The sequence below is a fragment of the Natator depressus genome, chromosome 19, assembly GCF_965152275.1.
Source record: "Natator depressus isolate rNatDep1 chromosome 19, rNatDep2.hap1, whole genome shotgun sequence".
NCBI classification, from domain to species: Eukaryota; Metazoa; Chordata; order Testudines; family Cheloniidae; genus Natator; species Natator depressus.
Window position 1 is genome coordinate 8,181,108 of NC_134252.1, and position 20,735 is coordinate 8,201,842.

Below are 20,735 nucleotides of genomic sequence, written 5' to 3' on the forward strand. Positions count from 1 at the left end.
CACAATGTGTGAAATGTTATTCCTGGCCTCCTTGTTGTTTCTGCCCGGCTGTTGTTAGCAGTAACTTCTGCAGACAATCCCAAGAGATCTCAACAACATTTTACATCCTGTGAGTTTGTAACTAAGCAAAGCTCAGTAAACAGAAAAGAGTCACTTCATATTTCTCAAATTTTAGGGGCCAGGGCAGTTTAAGCCCAAGGCACGTACGGTATCCTGACTGTTAGTCCAGCCCTGATGGCGAATGTCCAGTGTGTCCGCACCTGTCTAGTGCATTGGAGAAATAGTCTCGTCGGCTCTAAGATGCTGGCCAATGACTAAGATTCATGAGCACAAGCTGGAGATGGGGGGCTTTAGCACAATGACCACTCTCCAAAGCTAAGTTCTGTATTGGTACGTAGGTGACACTGCTCTGACAGCTGAGATAACTCTGGAGGGAGTGAATCAAAGAGGTCACATTCTGAAAAAGTTTGTATGGAACCGTCTTTAAGAGCAAATGTAAAGCCTGTTCATAAACCTCCCTGAAGCTTGTAACAGGCTAGAGGAATTGAGGCATGTCAGCTTCAGAGTCAGGTCCACCAATGTACAATTCTTCTTGTTTAGTTTGCTTATTTGTGTAACTCTAATAGCTCTAGACGTGGATTGTAAGCTCTTTGCAGCAGGGACTTGTTCTGTGCTTGTACAGCGCCCAGCACAGTGGGACCCTGGTCCATGATTGGGGCTCCTAAGTGCTACTATAATACAAATAAATAATAAAATAACATTGCCTCATTTAGGCATCTCTGGAGTGCTCAGTCCTACACTCTGCATTGGATACAAGGATTTACTACAGTTTATGGGAAGACTATGATGTAAACTAAAAAGGCCATCTCCTCCTTTGAGTAGCAGCCTATTTGTAGAAGTCTCCTGTTCTCTCCCCTCTACCAAACCTCCCCCCCAGGTCAAAATAAAAGCAAGGATGATGTCCAGACCAGAAGGAAGATTAGAAACAACAGCTCCTAAACTGGAACATACTAGGAGTTTCTTGAAATATTTTGTGTCATCCTTTGCTACAAATGGGTAAATAAATAAATAATCCCTGATCAGAGTCAACAGAAGCATCCCGTCTATATAGCAACAACACCCCTGCTTGGAAGAAACATACCTCTTATCATTGCTTACTCTGGAACAGCTGATTTTCTGCCACCATCACACTGTTTTGCTACGTGGACTGTATATATCTGGGCTAAGTCAACAACTAATTTGTCCCACCGGGATAAGATATTTGCTAATGGGCATGAGCCACAGAGTTTTGGATCCAGATTCAGTACTCCCCAGAGTTTGAGGGTGTTGGTCTCTGAGGTTTTGGGCTGGTTTAATCTCTGCCAAAGAACCTAGACTTTTGGGACTTAGCCTGACCACTGTCAAACTTGTTAGAGAGAGATATCATAAATTATTTTAAGAGACTGCAGGAGGGCTTCCTCTAAGTATCAAAATCCGTTTGTGCTGGGGGCTCATTTACTTCTGGTCTGAGGCCAAATCGAAAGCTTTAGGGAGTAGTCTTGTTATTATGTAATACGTTCTAGTACACAACTATAAAGGGCCTCAGAGTCTTCCCTAGCTCGGCTCAGAACTTCTCTGTAACACACTGTGTTTGAGCAGGTGTAGGTGGTGCAGCTGCAGCATGGGAGAAAGGGCGAGACCTTTCCTTCTATTCCAGAGGAGGGAGAAGGAAATATTCTTTCATTTTCTGGTGAGAGCTTCCACATTGAAATCAGAAGAGGGTATAACCAGGTGGGAAGGAGGATCAGAATCAGGCCCTTTTGAAACAAATGAGCATTCCACAACTGCCTGTTTGCAGACACCAGAGTCTGGGGTAACAGGTTTTCCTGCTCCTCTCCAGTGTTCATACATACCTCCTCATATCCAGGCACCTCCAAACTCAGAACCCATACAGAGATACATAGGCAACTGCCCCTGCACATGCACATGCCTGTGTCCTGAGCCTGATATCATTTACACTGGCATTTATCAGGAGTAATTTCATTGAAGTCCCTGGAATTACATATGTAAGCCTCTCTTGCTGCGTGTAGCCCTGTCTCCCTGTAATGGATGAACCATGCTGAGATTCTTATAGCTCAGGCAGTAGATTAGAGGCTCACGCTTTTAGGTCCATAAGTCCTGGGTTCTATCCCCACTGCTGACAACACAGTCAGAGGTGCTGGGTTATACACTGGTGAGAGTTCAATATCAAGCATTCATCAACTGCTGAGACTTCATTTCCAGGATTGTGGTCTCTGGTAAGAGCTGCGTCAGAAAGGCCACAATGGGTGTAGGCAACAGGCCTGAGCTGACATCCATTGGAGCCAAATGGCAAAGCTCCCATTTGCTTTAGCAGTGCAGAATCTGGACCCATACGGGCCTGATGCTCACTTACACTAAGGCCCCTTACATCACTTTGGCATCGGTAAATAAGAGAGGACTGGCTCTTCTGTCTTTACTTTGAGAATGTGAAACATTGGTTAAAAGAAAAGGAGTACTTGTGGCACCTTAGAGACTAACCAATTTATTTGAGCATAAGCTTTCGTGAGCTACAGCTCACTTCATCGGATGCATACTGTGGAAAATACAGAAGATGTTTTTATACACACAAACCATGAAAAAATGGGTGTTTATCACTACAAAAGGTTTTCTCTCCCCCCACCCTACTCTCCTGCTGGTAATAGCTTATCTAAAGTGATCACTCTCCTTACAATGTGTATGATAATCAAGGTGGGCCATTTCCAGCACAAATCCAGGTTTTCTCCCCCCCCCACACACACACACACAAACCCACTCTCCTGTTGGTAATAGCTTATCTAAAGTGATCCATAAACCAGTTGGAGAACACTTCAATCTCTCTGGTCATGCGATTACAGACATGAAAGTTGCGATATTACAACAGAAAAACTTCAAAACCAGACTCCAGCGAGAGACTGCTGAATTGGAATTCATTTGCAAATTGGATACAATTAACTTAGGCTTGAATAAAGACTGGGAGTGGCTAAGTCATTATGCAAGGTAACCTATTTCCCCTTGTTTTTTCCTACCACTCCCCCCCCCACTCCCATTCCTCAGACGTTCTTGTTAAACCCTGGATTTGTGCTGGAAATGGCCCACCTTGATTATCATACACATTGTAAGGAGAGTGATCACTTTAAATAAGCTAATAAGCTATTACCAACAGGAGAGTGGGTTTGTTGGGGAGGGTGGGGAGAAAACTTGGATTTGTGCTGGAAATGGACCACCTTGATTATCATACACATTGTAAGGAGAGTGATCACTTTAGATAAGCTATTACCAGCAGGAGAGTGGGGTGGGGGGAGAGAAAACCTTTTGTAGGGATAAACACCCATTTTTTCATGGTTTGTGTGTATAAAAACATCTTCTGTATTTTCCACAGTATGCATCCGATGAAGAGAGCTGTAGCTCACGAAAACTTATGCTAAAATAAATTGGTTAGTCTCTAAGGTGCCACAAGTACTCCTTTTCTTTTTGCGAATACAGACTAACACGGCTGTTACTCTGAAACCAAACATTGGTTAGTCTCGCGTATAGCCCAGGAGAATTCTCTCCCTGGGGTGGGACTAGGGTTGCCAGGTGTCCGGTTTTCGACCGGAACACCCGGTCAAAAAGGGACCGTGGTGGCTCCAGTCAGCACTGCTGACAGGCTGTCAGAAGTCCGGTTGGCAGCGCAGGCAGGCTCTGTACCTGGCTCTGTGTGACTCCCGGGAAGCTGCCGGCATCTCCGTGGCCAATGGGAGCTGAGGGAGCGGTGCCTGCCGGTGGGTCTTTCTGGAGTCTAGTTTACCCAGAGAGGCCATTAGGATCAAATAAAACCTCCACTGAATTGTCAATATATTTTCCCCCCTGTCATTTGTTGAGTGAATCTGGAGCTGGAGGGAGCAGCCAGTTTGATAGCCCTGGCGGGTTTGGTCTTCTGCTTATGCACAGAATCGACACAGCAGCAGGGCAAGTTCTCCATGCCCCATGTCATCGATATGTGAATCAGCCCTGCCTCAGACAGCTCAGTGGGACAAAAACCACAACCGTTCTCTCTCTCCGGAGCCCATTGGATCCTGCGCTTCTCTGCTGAGACTGCCTATCAGAGGGCAGTTTCTACTGACTGTGCAGATGTTTTCAGACCTGGACACCTTGTTCTGTGGGAGCCGCCCATTTCACAGAGCGTCACCAGACAGTAACAACTCCCAGCCAATCGGGGAGGGTATTTGAAGCACTGACCCAGAAGGGAAAGTGTTTTCTGTATTTTCCGAACACCGTGTTCCCCTTCCCCCCACCCTTTTAGAGCTTTCTAACAAGACACAGCTGCTGCGCTCCTGTTTGCCCCTTAAAGTGCATACATGCTTTGTATCCACAAGGTCAGCTCCAGTCATCGCCCCCAACTCACGCACCAGGTGACCTGTGGTGGAGGGGAAGCCAGAATGGTACATGTAAGCTTCACCCCCATTCTCTCCCAGACTGCATGAACTCTGAGTGGGATCCAGATCAAGGGGGGCCGGCTTGAAAGCAGCTCGATGTACTCCTTCTCCCGCTGGGCCTTCTCTAGAGCCTAGGGCAAGGATTGAATGGACAAGGATAACAGGATTATGTTCTAACGATGCAGGTTCTTTTGAAGAAGAGGCACATGTAAATGGCAACAGCCTTCTCCCATTGCAAAACGGCAGGCTGCTCCCACCCAGCAGAGATCTTGGCTCTGAAGTTGATTGGAGTGGTTGTCAAAACAGAGCTGCACACCACTTTCATAGCTTCACGAGGGTGAAGGTTTCCAACCCCAACACTGGTGGCAGATGCCTTCTGTTAACAAGCTGAGAACAAACTGTCCCAGAAGAGACACTTTCTTGAAGGGGCATGCAACTTCTGAAAGCCTTTCTCCTTGCTGGATTTAGTGACAGTAAAGAAATAAGGGCCCGATTCTCAGCTGGAGTAACTCAGTGTTACTCTGTTCATTCAAAGGGCTGTCACTAAGTTACACCAGCTGAGGATCTTACCCTGGCTCTACTGGAGTGACAGCAGGTGGAGAGAAACCTCAAAGCTGGCTTTTTGGCAGCTACTTAGCCCCTTAATGTTAGAGAACTGTGGGGATCTGTTAACTCCAAAGACAGCTTCACTGGTGGAAATGGCAAGGAAAGACAGGGCTACGTTTTTCACTCCATTACCCACACAGTGATCGCTTTGCCGGAGTGCCTGATATGGATGTGGTGGCTGTATGAATGGTGCTGGCCTCAGCCAGCTTTATAGTATTTTAACCTGGGTGGAATGAAAAGTAGATAGTTTCTGGGGTAGATTTTGAAACACTCATCACTTGTAAGAAAATAGCCAGAAATTCCCCCTCTTAGGACCATGAGGTTACCAGCCTGGATCAGACCCATGGTCCATCTAGCCCAGTGTCCTGTCTCGGACAGTGGCCAGCCCTGGCTGCTTCACAGGAAGGTGTAGGAACCCCTTCGTGACAGATGTTGGTAATCTGCCTCTACATTCGGGTTATGTCTACGCTACAAATTACTTCGGTATAACTTACATCACACAGGGGTGTGAATAATCCACACCTCTGAGCGATGTAGTTATACCGACCTAAGTGCTGGTGTAGACAGTGCTATGTCAGAGGGAGAACTTTTCCCACTAATTTAGCTACTGCCTCTCATGGAGGGAGGAGTTATTAAGCCGACAGGAGAGCTCTCTCCTCTCGGCTTAGAGCGTCTTCACCAGAAACATGGCAGCTGCACTGCTGCAAATGCTGTAGTGTAGACATAAGCTAGGTCTCAGCCTGATCTCCAGTAGCTAGAGATCAACTTAAACCCTGAAGCAAGAGGTTTAATATCCCTTCCACATAATGCTTGCTAGCATTAATTGTTATAACTCTGGATATTCTTGCAATCCCTTTGCGACTCTGACCTTCTTGCGAAAGGCCTTCCGATCAGCCTTCACGCGCAGGAGCCTGCAGTTCCTAATGACTGCCTTCTCCAGCTTTTCCATTTCATTCCCAAACCGGACTCTCTTCTGACCCCGCTTCTCCAGCTCTATGATGGTAGCTTCTCTCCTCAGCTTGAATTCCCTGCAACAGCCAATGTTAATAAAACAGCCACAACTGGTGAAGTCCTTTGTGAGTTTTCATTGCACACACGCCGGGCTAAATCTATGCAGGTCTATAAGGAAGGACACACCGGTACCCACTCAGCAGTGGGCATGGATGGGATATTGCTATCGTAAACACTAGAAGCCAGACAGTGCTGGCATGATGGGTTGTTATACACAATGGCACTAGGAGGATGAGGGTTAAGGGTCGTGTGTAGTGTCCCATAGAAATTCCCTATTGCGGTCTCTGGAGCTGTGGTTCTCTCTGGCTCCCAGACTAACTAAGACTATGCTGCCTAGTCTCCTCTAAGTCCTGGCCTGGAGCAGCCAGCTCTAGGAGCGGCTGCTAACTGCACTGCAGAGTGGGCTCAGGAATAAGGGCACAGCTAGCCTCAAATCCAGTATGTATTTATTCTGCCACCTGCAGCAACAGATTTCCATTAGCAATGAGTGTTTTGTGCTTGAAGACAGCAAGTGACAAGCACCCCGGCCGGGAGCAAAGTGGGTCCAAAATGTTCCGACAGAACAGATTTCCTTCAGAAAATGCTGATTCAATGAAATCAAAAGGTTTCATGGGCACATCCTGACGGTGTCGAATTTTCAGCGGACAATTATTGAAACATTTTGTTTTGAGAAGGCTGAAACATTTAACTTAGATGTTATTGTTTGGACTATTCATATTGTGACATATTGTCTGAGCAGAAATGGTAAAGTCCAAACCAAACATTTTTACCCTATAGCAACAAAACATATCAGAATATTTCGTTTTGTGAAAAAATCTGAAATTTTGACCTTTTGTCTCAATTTGGGCTGCAGCACGGGACAGAAATTGTGTTTTTCAACTAGCTGTGCCCTGGGGGTGCTTTGAGCTTGCCTATTGCATGGTACTTTGCCTAGTAATGACATGGATTCCCTTCCACTGGCTGGATCTGGCAGCGTATATACTGAAGCTTCACATCTTCAGAACCCTTTGCAAACATCCACTGATTAACCCTCATCACCTCTTGGGTGGCTAGTAACTGTTAACCCTATTGTAGAATGGGGAAGCTGAGGCACAGAACAGCTGAGTAACTTCCCCATGGCTATATAGAAAACAAGTCGAATTAGAAGCCAGGAGTTTCTGGCTTCTGGTCTTGAGTCAAGTAGCCCAAGCAGCTGCTCTGGCTCTATCCTGCAGCCCTTGCTTTTCTGACTTTCTGGTATGTTGCTAGGATTTGTCCCATAGTGTTTCCTTTCCAATGAGAACTCTGGAGATAAAGATCCTTTCTCAAACTTACTTTTACTTGCCAGGATGGAAAAATGAATGGGGTGTATAGAGAAACATGAATGCACCAAGAATTTAGGAACCTGAGGCTAGGTCCTGCATCCAGTGGAAGTCACTGAGAGTTTTGCCATTAATCTCACTGAGAGAAGGAATGGGACGCAGGTCTCTTAAAAATTCACCCAGGCATTATGAAAGCTGTACAATGTGTCTCTTGACCCTATGGGTCCATCTCATAGCACTCTGCACCTCCCAACAAGGATCTCCAAATGCTTTTGCATGCATGCATGCATTGATTAATTAGACCTCACATCTCCCCTGGGAGATAGAGGAGGATTGTTATCATCAGTTTTGGGATGGGAAACAGAGGCACGGAGAAGTGAAGTGAAATTGTCTGAGGTCATGCAGTCACTTACAGAGCTGGGGATAGAACCAAACAGCATTGGCTCCCGGGCTCTAACTACAAGACACTATACCATATCCACAAATTGCCTTGCGTGGGTAAATCTATGGTAGTAACATTACAAGGTCTATTATTGGTTCAAATTAAGAATTATTGTGAATCTGTGCATCTTCTAGGTACATGTGATCTAAATCTAGCCCACTCTATACAACCACAGTAGCAATATTCATGTCAGACCTACCATGATATTTCTGAGGTCAAGGCGAGGGCAGCTGCTATGGATAATTCTGAAACGGTGAAAGTCTCTTCTTCCTCACTTCAGGTGGCAGATACAGAAAAATAATTCAGATCATGTTGAATAGACTCATAAAGAAAATGATCCCTGGAACTGTACATGTCCAGCAGCAAGGGTCACATTTCCAAAAGTGCCTGACTTAGGAACCTAAGTCCCATTTTAAAAAGTGACTTAGGCTCCTAAATACCTTTGAGGATCTGGGTCTTAGAAGCCTCATTGGAAGTCAATGAGAATTAGGCTCCTAGGCAACTACGTCACTTTTGGAAATGTTACCTCAGTCTACTTTGCTTGGCCCATTAGACCATCCAACCATAGCCATCTTATGGAAATCACTTTCAGCCATGACCAATCTGGGCTGGATTTACAGCAGTGAATGAGAAGAGAAAGGGCCCTAGGCCCAGCTACTCATAGTTGTTTAGGCCCCTAGCTCCCATTCATTTCAGTGGGAGCTGGGTACTGTAATACCTTTGAGAATCTGGGCACCCATTCCACCAAACTCAAAGCACAAGAGAGTGAAGGACCATGCTTTAGAGTGAGTATATTGAGCTATAATTTGAACACTGAAGATCTATTTCAGTAGCCCCTAAAAGAAAGATCAACAAAGGTATTTGCAATTATTCCTCTTATAGTTTCTCCTTGGACATTTAAAACAGAAATCTGGACCTTTACGGCCTTTCCCCTTATTGTAGGCACACAGGCATAGTATTGTAGTGTCTCTCACATGGGTGAGGCTGTGCAGACACTAATTTCATATTACAGAGCCACTCCTGAGGGCTGGGCTGCACACACTAGTTTATTATTGTAGAGTTGCCTTTTGGGCTGGTGTCCACATATGCAATGGCTTATAATTATAGGGATGGCTTATGAGATCTGGGATCAACAGACAGACTTGTTATTGTAGGGTTGCTCTTAACATCAACTATTCTTCCCATAGAACTCCATCTACTTACTTACTTCATCTACCACTCTCCCATGGGTTGGGATGCAATGTTCATAGATTGGCACACAGCTCTTTAGGGCAGGCAGTAAAGAATCAGTTGCTTATGTGAAACCACAGACCAGGTTAGGCAGCCCAGGACGTAGCTGGGTGTGTTGTATGAATAAGTGAACAAGGCATTCTATTTATTTCACTTATTGATAACCCCTTGACTTACCACCAGTCCCTTGACTTGCCTAGGCCTGGCTGATTCACTTGGACCTGACTCACTTCATCATAAACTCTTTGACTCATCACTAGCCCCTTGACTCACCTGGACCTGAACTTTGCCTTTCTTGTGGTAGAGGTCATCTGCAAGCTGCGTTGGCTCTCCTCCTTTTGCTCCTCCTCACTGCGGTGAAACAGAGTCCGAGTTTCCATGCTGAGCTCTCACAGAGGGATCTTACCTGCCAGAACAGAGTCAAATACACCTTAAGCCCCCCTTCCAAATGGGCTGTCTCTGACACTCCAGGATAACCCTTCATTTGCACGTACAAATAAGCACCTATTAACCTCAGTGAGACCAATCTCAAATCTTTAAGACAGCAACTTATTTTCGGTTCCTAAGCATCCATTTGCTTGCAAATGAGAGATTCCCATTTTAAAAACTGGGGCCAGCATCTGCCTTAAAAACAAAGCAGTGAAAAAAATATTTCTAAAAGATATTCTCTAACTCAAACAGAAGTGCTGGGCTTGATGCAGAAGTTACTGGGTGAGGTTCTCTGGCCTGTGTTATGCAAGAGATCAGAACATCCCTTTCTGGTCTTAACATCTATGAACAATTTTGGTTCCACATCAGTGAAATCAATTCTTGGTGAAAAATGAAAATCTAAGAGCAGAGGGTCCTTCAAGAGTCTTTAAAAGTAACTGGTGTCAGGAGAAGAACAATAAATAGCTAAAATCCAGTCACTACGTTGATTGTTCACGAAGGCCCGACTAAATCAGGGGGGAGTCTTTCCACAGGCTTCCATGGGTGTGGGATCAAGCTCCAAAATAGCATTCAGACACTACAAGGAGGAGCCTGGTATAAAACCTAGATGAGCCAGATAGGGTAGATGAGGTGGGATAAATTAAACTAAAATAGGTTTGATAGACAATCTTAAAACATTGAGGTCAATGTTAGAAAGTCATCAGAGTTTTGGACTGGAATCCATATGCACAAAACTGAAATCTTTTTAAATCCAAGGGCACCTTAAAATGTGCTTTTATCTTAATTTAAAAAACCTAACTTTTTCATATTCATTAACTGTTCTCTGAGAATCACAGTCAGGTGGCGAGTGACATAAGATAAACGGAATGTTGAGACACGAGCCAGGCCATCTGATTGGCCAAGTGGTGTCATCCTTTACACTGAGACTGAGAAGGGTCAGGACAAGGCCATGGCATTGTAAACTCCTCACAGCATGTGTCAGGAGGCTTTTTAAAAAGCAGGGGGCTAGAAGGAGTGGGGAGGAAAGGCAGGTGGGTATGGCATGGTAGAAGAGAAGAAAGCAAAACCTGGCCACCTCCCCTTCTCTAAATGCATCCTGAACCAGCACTGTTGTTCTGTAGCCTTGATCTCTCTGGTAATCCCTCCTATGGGGCGAGATATACCATGAGATCTGTTACTGCAAGGCTGGTGCATAAACCAGCTATATGGAAAAGACACATTTGGGTTGCTGGGAGTCCAAAGATAACTCTCCCTTTATCCCATTGGGCACAGCCTGGGAGCTCATTTAGTTCCCCTATTTCCCCGAAGATGATTACAGAAGTTCTGAGAGAGTCCTGCAGCAATCAAAGGGTTAAGTTTTGTTTTAAAAAAAAAATCTCATCACTCAATAAGACACAGGATTTTCACTAAAGCAGCTGAAGAATCCTCTCGTTTGTTCTCTTTGCTAGAGGTGGAAATGTGGGGGGTGAAAAATGTGGCTATTGGCTCTGGTCCATTTCCTCCCATCAGCTGCCTAAAAAGCTAAGCTATCCCTGCAGCCCCTCCTCCGGGAATGTGCAGTGAGCTGCTTTTAAGTACTGAATAAATGCCTGGGGATTAAATGGCACCAACTTTTAAAAGGGTATCCCTCCCGAGCCCACCCCACCTACAGCCTTTCCAGAAACCCGCTTCATGAAAGCAAACAAGTCCTCCAGAGTAGCCCTGATGTGACTAATACATGAAAGCTAAATCAGTCTGGGTCACATACAAATTACAGGATTCAATGAATGGGTAGGAAAAGACTTTGGCTATAAAAGATTTGGGGTAGATTTTTCAAAAATGCTTAAGTGGATTTAGGAGCCTAAGTCCTATTTTCCAAAATGACTTTGAACTGTAAACACCTGAATCGGAATGCTTTTCAATGAGGCTTAGGATCCTAAATGACTTTTGAAAATAAGATTTAGGCACTTCAGAAAATGTTACCCTTGTTAATAATATTCCTTGAAAACCCATGCAGTTAAACCTGTCACTGGCTCATTTCAATGGAAGGAATTTTTCCCTAGCTATTTTGGTTTGGCTTTTAGTTTATTGCATTTCTAGTCCTAAAACATTATTCAGCCAGGAAGATACAGTTTTGATACAATTATGTTGCATTAGTCTAATTCTTTTATAAGCTGTTTAAATGTTAATGTAAGTAACCTGCTTAAAAATACCCCAGATGAAAACTTATTTGCCATAGGGAACTCAAAATGTCCCAACATGCAAAGTAAACTATAGAATTATCATGTCACTATTCCATCAGTAGAACACAGCTTGAGAAGAGGCTTCCCTAGACAGCAAAGGAAATATAAGGAAAAGAAAATAAGACCAACCTTATTTTTCAGAAAAATGCTTCTATGCTCTTTAAAATATGATCTGAACTATATTTCAGCTGAAAAATAACTACCAGGCATCAGATATGTGTTTCCATGGTCTACACATAAATATTGTTTCATGTTTGCTTTTATTTTACTTCAGTTTTTTTCCTCGATCGTTTTGAATTAACGTTCAATGCTCTGCAACCTAAGGTCTGCTGTAGAGACATAGAGCTTTGTTCTGTTAAAACATAATGCCAGCTGTATTGCAGCCGACTGCTTTCCAGTCCAAAATGCAATGATCTATTTAGAAAAAACTACAAATGAATGGATTCTTGCCGGAAAAACAGTCTCAGAAGGAAAAGACTGGGCCGGGGGCGGGGGGGACACTTAGCAACGCTTTCAGGCAAGAGACACTCAAGAAGCATGAATTATCGCCATGTGCAAGTGCAATGAACGTTTGCAATAGCTGATGCTGTTATAAAAGTCTTATAAGTCTTGTATAAACTGTAGCCTACTTACAGATAAGCCAGATTCACCCAGAGAAGCACCAGAGAGAGTGGCTGTCCTCAAGAAAGATAAAGGACAAAGGACCGTTTCCTTTTCCCTGCTGATGACATTAAGAATGACTGCTCCCAAAAGAATGTGCCCTATGGGTAAGTGCCCACCCTGGAGTTTTAAATATAGCATTGTGCCATAGCATTGCAATGACAATGGGGGAAACTATCCATGGTTTTCTTTACAATGTTTAAACAGGTTGCTGCACTGGCAGCTACTTGCAAAACCTTTTCTAGGTCAAGCAGATTAATGCTATTATCAAAACGGTATTGGGGGGGGAGATGCTGCCAGATCTAAGGGCATGGGAGCATAGCGTTACCCATTGCTGATTTACATTGGGCAGAATTTCACAAAGCCTCTAAAATGAATTGAGAACACTTTAATCTCCCCTCCTGGATCTCCCATGTGTTAGTGGACAGCTGCTGAAACTCAGTTACTTTGACATCTCTTTAGTGAATGCCAGTTCCAGCCAATTTGCATCAAAATCTAATTGGATCAGGAGCTGATGGCAGATCTGTGTTTTGATTGGCTTACAGCTGTCTCCATTTGTGGAATATATTACATAGTTCATTTGTCTGATACTTTTACAGTCACTGGAAAATTGAGGCCTGCCTCATCCAAGTGGATCAGTCTTTCCATCCATTGAATGCCAGTCACCATGGTATCTGAGAGTCTTGTGCAGAGTAGCAGAGCCATCTAACAGAAATGATTGATTTTACTTAAAAGTCTGGCCTGAGTTTCAATAAGGACCAACTGCTGCCACCCCTGCGAGGGACTGGCGATGTGTTCTGTGGTCTCAGATCCTGCTACAGAAAAAGAGATGCAGCTCTGAGAGTGTCTGGCTTAGGGGGCTGCAGGAGCAGATTGTCAATCAAGCGCTTCCCAGCTGAATCCAGTTGCATCCGTGTGGCACTGCTCAAAGCAGCCAGAGTTGTGAATTGGCGGAGCGCTGCTATGTATTGCCATGGCATTCACCAGCCAAGCTTGTGCACAGTACATCCAGAGAACGGAGCTACGGGCATGTCTTTTGAGTAGAGCCTCTCAAAGCGAGATTTGTTATAGGGGTTTCTTCGGACTCTTAACATGAGCCTAGAGCTTTCTGTATTTTACATTTTGAGGTAAGCTCGGTGAATGCTGGTGCTCTTCAGAGGCCAGGCCAGTTCCAGCCATTCAGATCTTGGCTCAGCTGGAAGTCACGTGTTGACTCTCTTCATTTGCAAAGACACAAACGTGCATGAGCAGAAATGTTCTGATCCCATGGAAGTGAATAGCCCTGCTCCGCACCAAGTTGCAGATGCCTTGCAAGTTCTCTCATATAGTTCTCCCACTGTACCCATCTGAGCTGCCCTGAAGCAACACACTCTTGGCCCCTTCTGAGTAAACATGTCCATACTGGGAGGCCAGGATTAAGATCATTAAGCCTATTTTACCGGATCTCCTAGGCCTGCAGAGATGGCAAGTCACAGTGTTTTCCTCTGGGCCATCTCACTCGGCCTGCATCCTCGAAGTTTGGCGCTTTCCAGGTGTTGTCTTTCCCAAGGTGCCGCTGCTTAAATAAAACTGAGTCGAAAATGTCTCCATTTTTCTTCTCTTCAAACGTGACCCCTTGAAAAGATTAAACAAACAAAGAGCATGTAAGAGAGAAGCACCCAACGCTTCATCTCCTGCTCTAGGGACACATTTCAGGTTGCATTGGTGACAATCCATTGTAAGCTATGCCCAGGGTGGCTGGCACAGGGAGTGGCTATGTGACAGCTCCCTAGATATAGCTGAGAAACTAAAGACGTAATGCCTTTTTGTAGGGTTACAGATAGCACCTGCCACGCTGATATCACTAAGACAACTGGCATGACAAGGCTTATCTGTCACTACCATGACATCTGGCTGAGAATAAGTGAGGCCTTTGTTGCAAGGCAACTCCAGCTTTTATTGTCTTCTGAGGCCTAAACCCTCTTATCCCCCAAAGCCAAGGTAAATGCGAAATGATCTCCAGTTAGTGAGGAACAGCTGGCTAGCATGACTTAAAGGCCTTTGGAGCGATGTTGAAACCAGGCTGTTTATCTGGAGCTGGCCTTCAGTGGAATGGAAAAGAGCAGGCTCAAATCATTAGGCCGTTACCACAGCTTTTTCCATCATGGATTTTATAACAACAGCTTCAGTAAAATTAGACAGGTGTAACCACCCCGCCCCTCCCACCCCAGGAGAATGGTTTCAGAGAGAAGACACTTCCCCGTTCAGTTCATAAGGTGACTCACCAGACAAGCATGTATCTCCTGCTGGTTTAGTATTTCAGGGCCCAAAGTACATGATCATGTCCTGGGTAAGCTGTGATCAGAACAGGGGACTGGGAATATCTCTATCAAGAATCCCTTTTATAGGGCTGGATCCAGAGTGTCTTTCCGTTGACCTCAATGGGAATAGATCAGGCCCACGTGCATTACAGTTCAATCCTGTCTCTTCCCTGCCATGAGGGATACAACAGGGAAAGAAAGATGGAACAGTGTTTCAGGGTGCAAGCCTGGGATTTGAGAGACCTGGAGTCCATGCACAGCTCTGCCACAAGCTTCCTATGTGACCCTAGTCAAGTCACTTAGGGCCTGATCCGAACTCAGTGGGAGTTTTCAGTGGGTGATCTCCCGCTAGGCACCTATCTGACACTCTAAACACCTAAATAGCTTTAAAAATCTGGCCCTAAATCTCTCTGTGCCTCAGTTCCCCTTGGTACAATGGGGCTAATAGCACATCCCTGCCTCAGAGAGTGTGGTGAGGATAAATACCTGCAGCAGATAACAAAGGGATTGGAAAGGGCTGTTAAATAAAGTGCACAGGCTGAATTTCTCAACGGCTTCTTTTAAAAGCTGTTGCCGAGATGCCCTGCCCTCCGGCATTGTGCTGTCCCTGCTGATCCCACGTCTTGGGTTTTGTTTCACAACACCAGCCAGTATGACAGCACGGTGGCATTTAATTATTCCCGGAGTAGCATTGCCTGGAATGCTGCTGACATGAGATACCCAGCCTGCAGGCGACGACACTGAAAAAAGAAGCCCACATCACTGGCTTGAGCCGGAGCCGTTGCCAGTGTGGGAGCTGGCTTCACAGAATGTTACTGCTTCCGGCTCAGCCTTTTCCTTGGAAACAACATGTTAACAGGCAGCTGGCATGTTGCAACATCTGCAGCTGTAATTTCCTGGGGGAGAATGTTCTGCTGGCGTCACAGAAGCATGGGATTCATGAACCAGCGCAAACGGCATCATTAAGGAAACAACAGTCCAGATCAACTCAATGGCACCAAATGGTGTCAGCAAAGGCAGCACAATAGAAATGTCTTCTACAGGCTGATAGCCTGCACCTTTGCCGCACTGCTAGACAAGCTCCTGACGACAGCACTTAGCTCAGGAGCAGTTCTAGAGCCAGATGACCCAGAGGCTGACTCATGGTGGGTGATGCGCCTCTCAAGCGAATAGTAGAGAGGGTCAGAAATTTTTCATCTGAATGGTTTTATGACAAAAAATGCTGTTTGCATCCAAGTGTTTCCCCAAAATGCATTGATTTAAATTAAATTTCATTTTAAACACCCTCCCTCCCCACAAAATGAGGCATTTCAATAATGCCAGAAGTTCCATTTCAACACCTTTGGAATTTTTCACAACAAAAGGACTTCTTCAAATGAAATTCATTGTTTTCTAGATAACATTTAACAAAAAAATTAAAAAGAAAAATCAGAAAATTGGAATGAAATGTTTAGTTTTTATCAAAATGAAATGTTTCGATTGACCTGAAATCAAGTTGTTGGTTTTATTTATTTTTTTAATCTCATTACATGGAAAATTTTGAACTTTTTGTTTTCAAACAACAACAAAAATTCTTGAACTTGCGGAACTTCCCACTAAATGGAAAATCCAGTTCCTACCCACCTCTAGTGACAAACTCCTAAAAAACTTGGCCTTAATGACAGCCTGGCCCATCAGGCACCCCAACACTGTTGTGTCTGCTATTGCATCTGCCCCCATCTCCCTGGGCTGTGACTGCTATTTTTCTTCCCATCCAAATAGAACTTTTTGGGGTGCAGGGTGGAGTAGGGGGAGAACCTTTGCTGGTGCTGCTAGTAAAAGAAACATTCAATCCATTTCTTGTTCCCTTTGCTGCTCCCCTTTGCATGTAATCACCGCTATCCTATCTCTCCAGTCTCCCCGCCCCAATCTTCCCTCTGGATGCAGCACAGACCAGTAGGGCAATTCTGGGCTTTTCTCATTTGAATCGTTGACATGCACTATGGACCGTGTAGCACGAACCACTGATGGGGACGTTAGCTTTTTCCCCACACAACAACTTCGTTCTGGGGCAAATCTTGGGGCCTTTACTCAGGCAAAATTCCCGTGGAATTCAGTGAGATGTGTGCTAGAGTGAGAACTAAGGACAGAACTCTTCCTCAGGATTGTAGGATCTGGCCCTTTAAGAAGCTCATCGCCACCACCAGAATTGCAATTTGCCTATTACAATGCTTTGTGCCAACATGTGGCTTCCACGCTACATGTGAGCTCATGCTAGGCAGGACCCCTCCTTTTCCCAGTTCCCTTGTTGCCAGCATAACCACGGCTAAGCCCTAGGGTTAGAGTCAAATTGCAAAACCACACTATGGCAAATGGAATGTAACCTTTGACCTCATTTCCCTCTGGGCTGAAAAAACATGTCAAACTGCCCCCCGTGTTTTGAATAACTCATCTCCCTGCCGCGCTCATCAACTGAACCCTCCCCACACCACCCAGAAAAGGGCTTTGCTTATTTCTACAGAAACATCCCATTTCTCCCTTAAAACTGACAGCATCATACGCTCAAATGACTTTCCCTCCACACCTGTTCCAAATCACAGGCCGAGCTTGCTCTTCTCCCCGTTCCAAAATAATTACCCACTTGGTTGGTGCTTTAGACAATAAAGCCCACCTGTGTCCTACGCTGCGTGCGTTAGCAGCTGCTCAGTTTACTGCTGGAAAAGAAACAGATCTGGGGCATCAGCTGCAGATTGCCTTATATTGTTACTCTACAGGAATTTCCCCCTCAGTTTAGGTTAGTGCTGGAGAAAAGATGCTGAAGAGAAGTCCCTGGAGACAGATTTTGTTTAGCAACAGAAGAGATACAACAGTATATGCTTCCCTCTCCCTGCCCTGCTAATGTCCCTTACACTCGACCCAGGCCTGGTCTACACAACCGGGTTAGGGCACTGTAAGCTGCCTCCTGTCGACCTTGTTGTGGAAGTCTCTTCACTGTGTAAGTGCCTCTGTAAGCTGATAGTAACACCGCCTCCTCGAGCGGCGCAGAGTCACCGTCACTGTAAGTAGGTCGACGCAGTGTCAGTGTAGACACTGATGGGTTACTCACATCGCCTGTTGCTGGCTTTCAGGAGCCATCCCACAATGCCCCACACGGTCAATGCATTTGACAGAAGCGCTCCTGGTGAGGACGCGCACCGCCGCCATGAGCCAAGTGCGCGCACACACCTGCGATGTAGTAACTGCACTGGTTGCACGCAGATGTAAGTTTAGTCGACGTAATTTTGTAGTGTAGACATGGCCCCAGGGTGGCTCCTCCCCATGGCATTTAAGGCAAGGGATGTACACCACAGGCCCAGCCCTCCTCCTGCCCTCTCTTCTCCATCCTGCAGCTGGGCTCTGCTGAGCTTCCCTATCCCCCCTCAGAGAATAGCATGGGGACTCCATTGGCACTCGGTTCTTGTTCAGTGGGGAAAAAATCTGTTGGCTCCAGGGAATAAAAGAACCAAGTGGAAACTGAGCAAGCACTCAGGGTTTGGTCAGGGACCATGCTGAACTATTGAAAAAGATAAAGGAGGATGGTTTCGTTGCCCTGTTGGCACTGAAGAGCACAGTGGACAAAGGGGAATTCGGTTTCACTTTATTGCTCATGTCTGAAGCTTATGACCATAAATTCACTTGAGGCTGTAAGGAACCATAGCTGCAAAGCAAAGCAAACATTCCATTCCAGGGAGCAGCCTCTGGCTTTGTAAGGATCGTGAACCCAGAAGCAGAGTGAGTAACTAGCTGATTCTTTTACAGAGATGGCACTTAGTCATATGCCATTGCGTGCATGGCCCAATGCAACTCAGGAGAGAATCAGAGTAATCAGAGATAAGAAACTTTTATTATAGGAAATATACATACAGCCTCCCCTCACACCGCCAATGCAGGGTTCTCGCTGCCTCATCCGCTTCCCAGCTCAGCCAATCTGAAAACATCCCTTTTCTCCCTTGCCTCTAAATCCTCTTTCCCTCTACTCTTATTTATTGAAGTCTGTAAAGCTTTGGGCAATGTGCTTTTTACGGCAAATACTAGCCAAATTAAGCTTCTCCTGTATATTACTGATCCCTTAAGTATATCTCCTAGGGCTTTGTCCATGCCAGTTTCAAATGATGGGGCTTTCACTCCCCTTTCCCTTGGGAAATGACTCTCTCTCGACCTCACACTCAGGAAGCATTTGATGGGCTGGTACCAGAACTGTAAGAAAGAGGAGTTTGGCTTAAGTAGCAGGTTCCAAAGAAAGGGCCAAATTCTGAAGAGTAGCCTGGAAGCAGGTGTAATGGATCTCTCACCAGGCACACGCACATCCTTATATGCCTGTATACTTCCTGAGAGCATCTTTGTGCTACCTATTACGAGTAAGAACGGGGTTAATTTTTGCACAGATGGCTGTGCATAGAGATGTGACTGGGTCAGAACATCTGGACCACCCCCCTGAATACCAAGTCACACCCCAGCAAAGCCCTCACTGGCCCCTGTCATGGAAGCCCTGAGTAGTAGCCTGTCTGTGAGAGGGTCAGTTTTCACCCTGTCTGCCCAGCACTGGCTGCAGGTGTACTGAAATGCCCCTGTGAAATTGGATCCTGACGGTTGTGGCTATGACCCCACTGCCTGACGTGTTCATCTTGAACCAGCAGCAAATCCGAGTCACTAGATTGTAATAGCTGCTTATGGGGGTGGTGTTGGGGGTGGGGGGTGGTGTCAGTACAAATCACTTCCGGCCATTTGTGTTGGAAGAAAAATCTGTCACACTCAGAGATGCTAATAAAAGGGTCAGAGAACGGGACGTCGCACTTGTAACATTTCCAGAGTGTTGAACGACACCAAACATTTTAAATGACAGATTCTCAGCTCATCTTCCCACCCCACATAGTAGCATGGGAGTGTCTCTCTTGCCCCACATTGCCTTTAAAGCTTTAGGGTACTTTGTGCTCCCTATTCCATCACTCCCAAGCCTCATTCAACAGCCTTCCTTATAGGGCTCAGGAATAGGAATGTTTATAGATTTTGAGGACACATGGGTGCACTTGGAGAATTTTACCTTTAGCTACCTTGGGAAGTGAATGGGTTAGGACATGGACCCAAGTAATCAATTTGAATAAATAACCTTGTATGTAGGTACCTTCTAATTCAAAAGATCCCAACTCACTGTATAGACAATGGGCCAGAGTCTGAAGACTTGACTCAGACCTTATCTCAGGCCAAACTCTTATTGACTCCAATGGGAGTTTAGAGTGAACGAGGGATGTATAAAAATGGAGTAGGGCCACCAGTTGTTGGCCATAAAACATACAGTACCAGCTGCCTCTGGAATGCAGGGAACCAGCTGGCCAGCCTGCCCAGGGCACATTGCTCATCAGTGGGGAGAGAAGAAATTTTTAGTTATGGAAACTGGGGCATATCCCTAATGACTCCCACAAAAAGTTCCAAGGGCCCTTTGAGCCTCCACGCAAAGCAGACAGAACTATGACTCGTGCTAAAGCCACAGATGCAGGTTCACTGCCTGGAACTCCATTTAGTTCCCTGAAGTGCACACAGGGTTGAGCTCGCTCTGCCATGATTTGAACCCCTGGTTGCAGAGAGTTTCCAGCAGAGGCTTAGAGCACTCAGGCTGCCTCTTTAGCAGTATAGAGCTGTAACTATTGGGTGTAGAAAATAAGCAGCTAGCTTATGTAACGGAGGAAGGAAGGCCTTGCCTTGCTATGAAAATGAATGGTCATAATTCACTTGCTACAGAGAATGAGGGATGAAACCTGGACTCACGCAAAAAATGTTTGCAACATACAGGGGAAATACAATTGTAGCATATTACTGTAACCCGCTCCAGTTTATAAAATTATTAACAGGTTCCCTGGCTCCATTGCCAGAAGTGGAAGTGAACACAACAGGAAAAAGCCACTGAATGATGAAATGATGGAACTGTGATAAAGAACTTGGGTTGGATTGTTCGTGAACCAATCCAATTAGCTTTCTTTCCAAATAAATATTTACCTAAAAACATCAATAGAAACATTTAAAACAAGCCAGTGAATTGGCAGCTATTGCCTTCGTTATGATGCTTC

General features: G+C 45.3%; 1 protein-coding gene across 1 annotated transcript in view; it reads right to left on the reverse strand.

The window, feature by feature from the left end:
- The window catches only part of MYOM3 (myomesin 3), a 55,472-nt gene extending 46,027 nt beyond the window's left edge, over window positions 1-9,445 (reverse strand). Inside the window, exons 1-4 of the mRNA XM_074934465.1 lie at window positions 9,318-9,445; window positions 8,014-8,088; window positions 5,929-6,088; window positions 4,428-4,585 (exon numbers count right to left, since the gene is read on the reverse strand). Of these exons, the coding sequence (XP_074790566.1) occupies window positions 4,428-4,585; window positions 5,929-6,088; window positions 8,014-8,088; window positions 9,318-9,424 (500 nt within the window). The 5' untranslated portion in view covers window positions 9,425-9,445. The remainder of the gene's footprint in view (window positions 1-4,427; window positions 4,586-5,928; window positions 6,089-8,013; window positions 8,089-9,317) is intronic.
- Window positions 9,446-20,735: the final 11,290 nt, after the last annotated feature.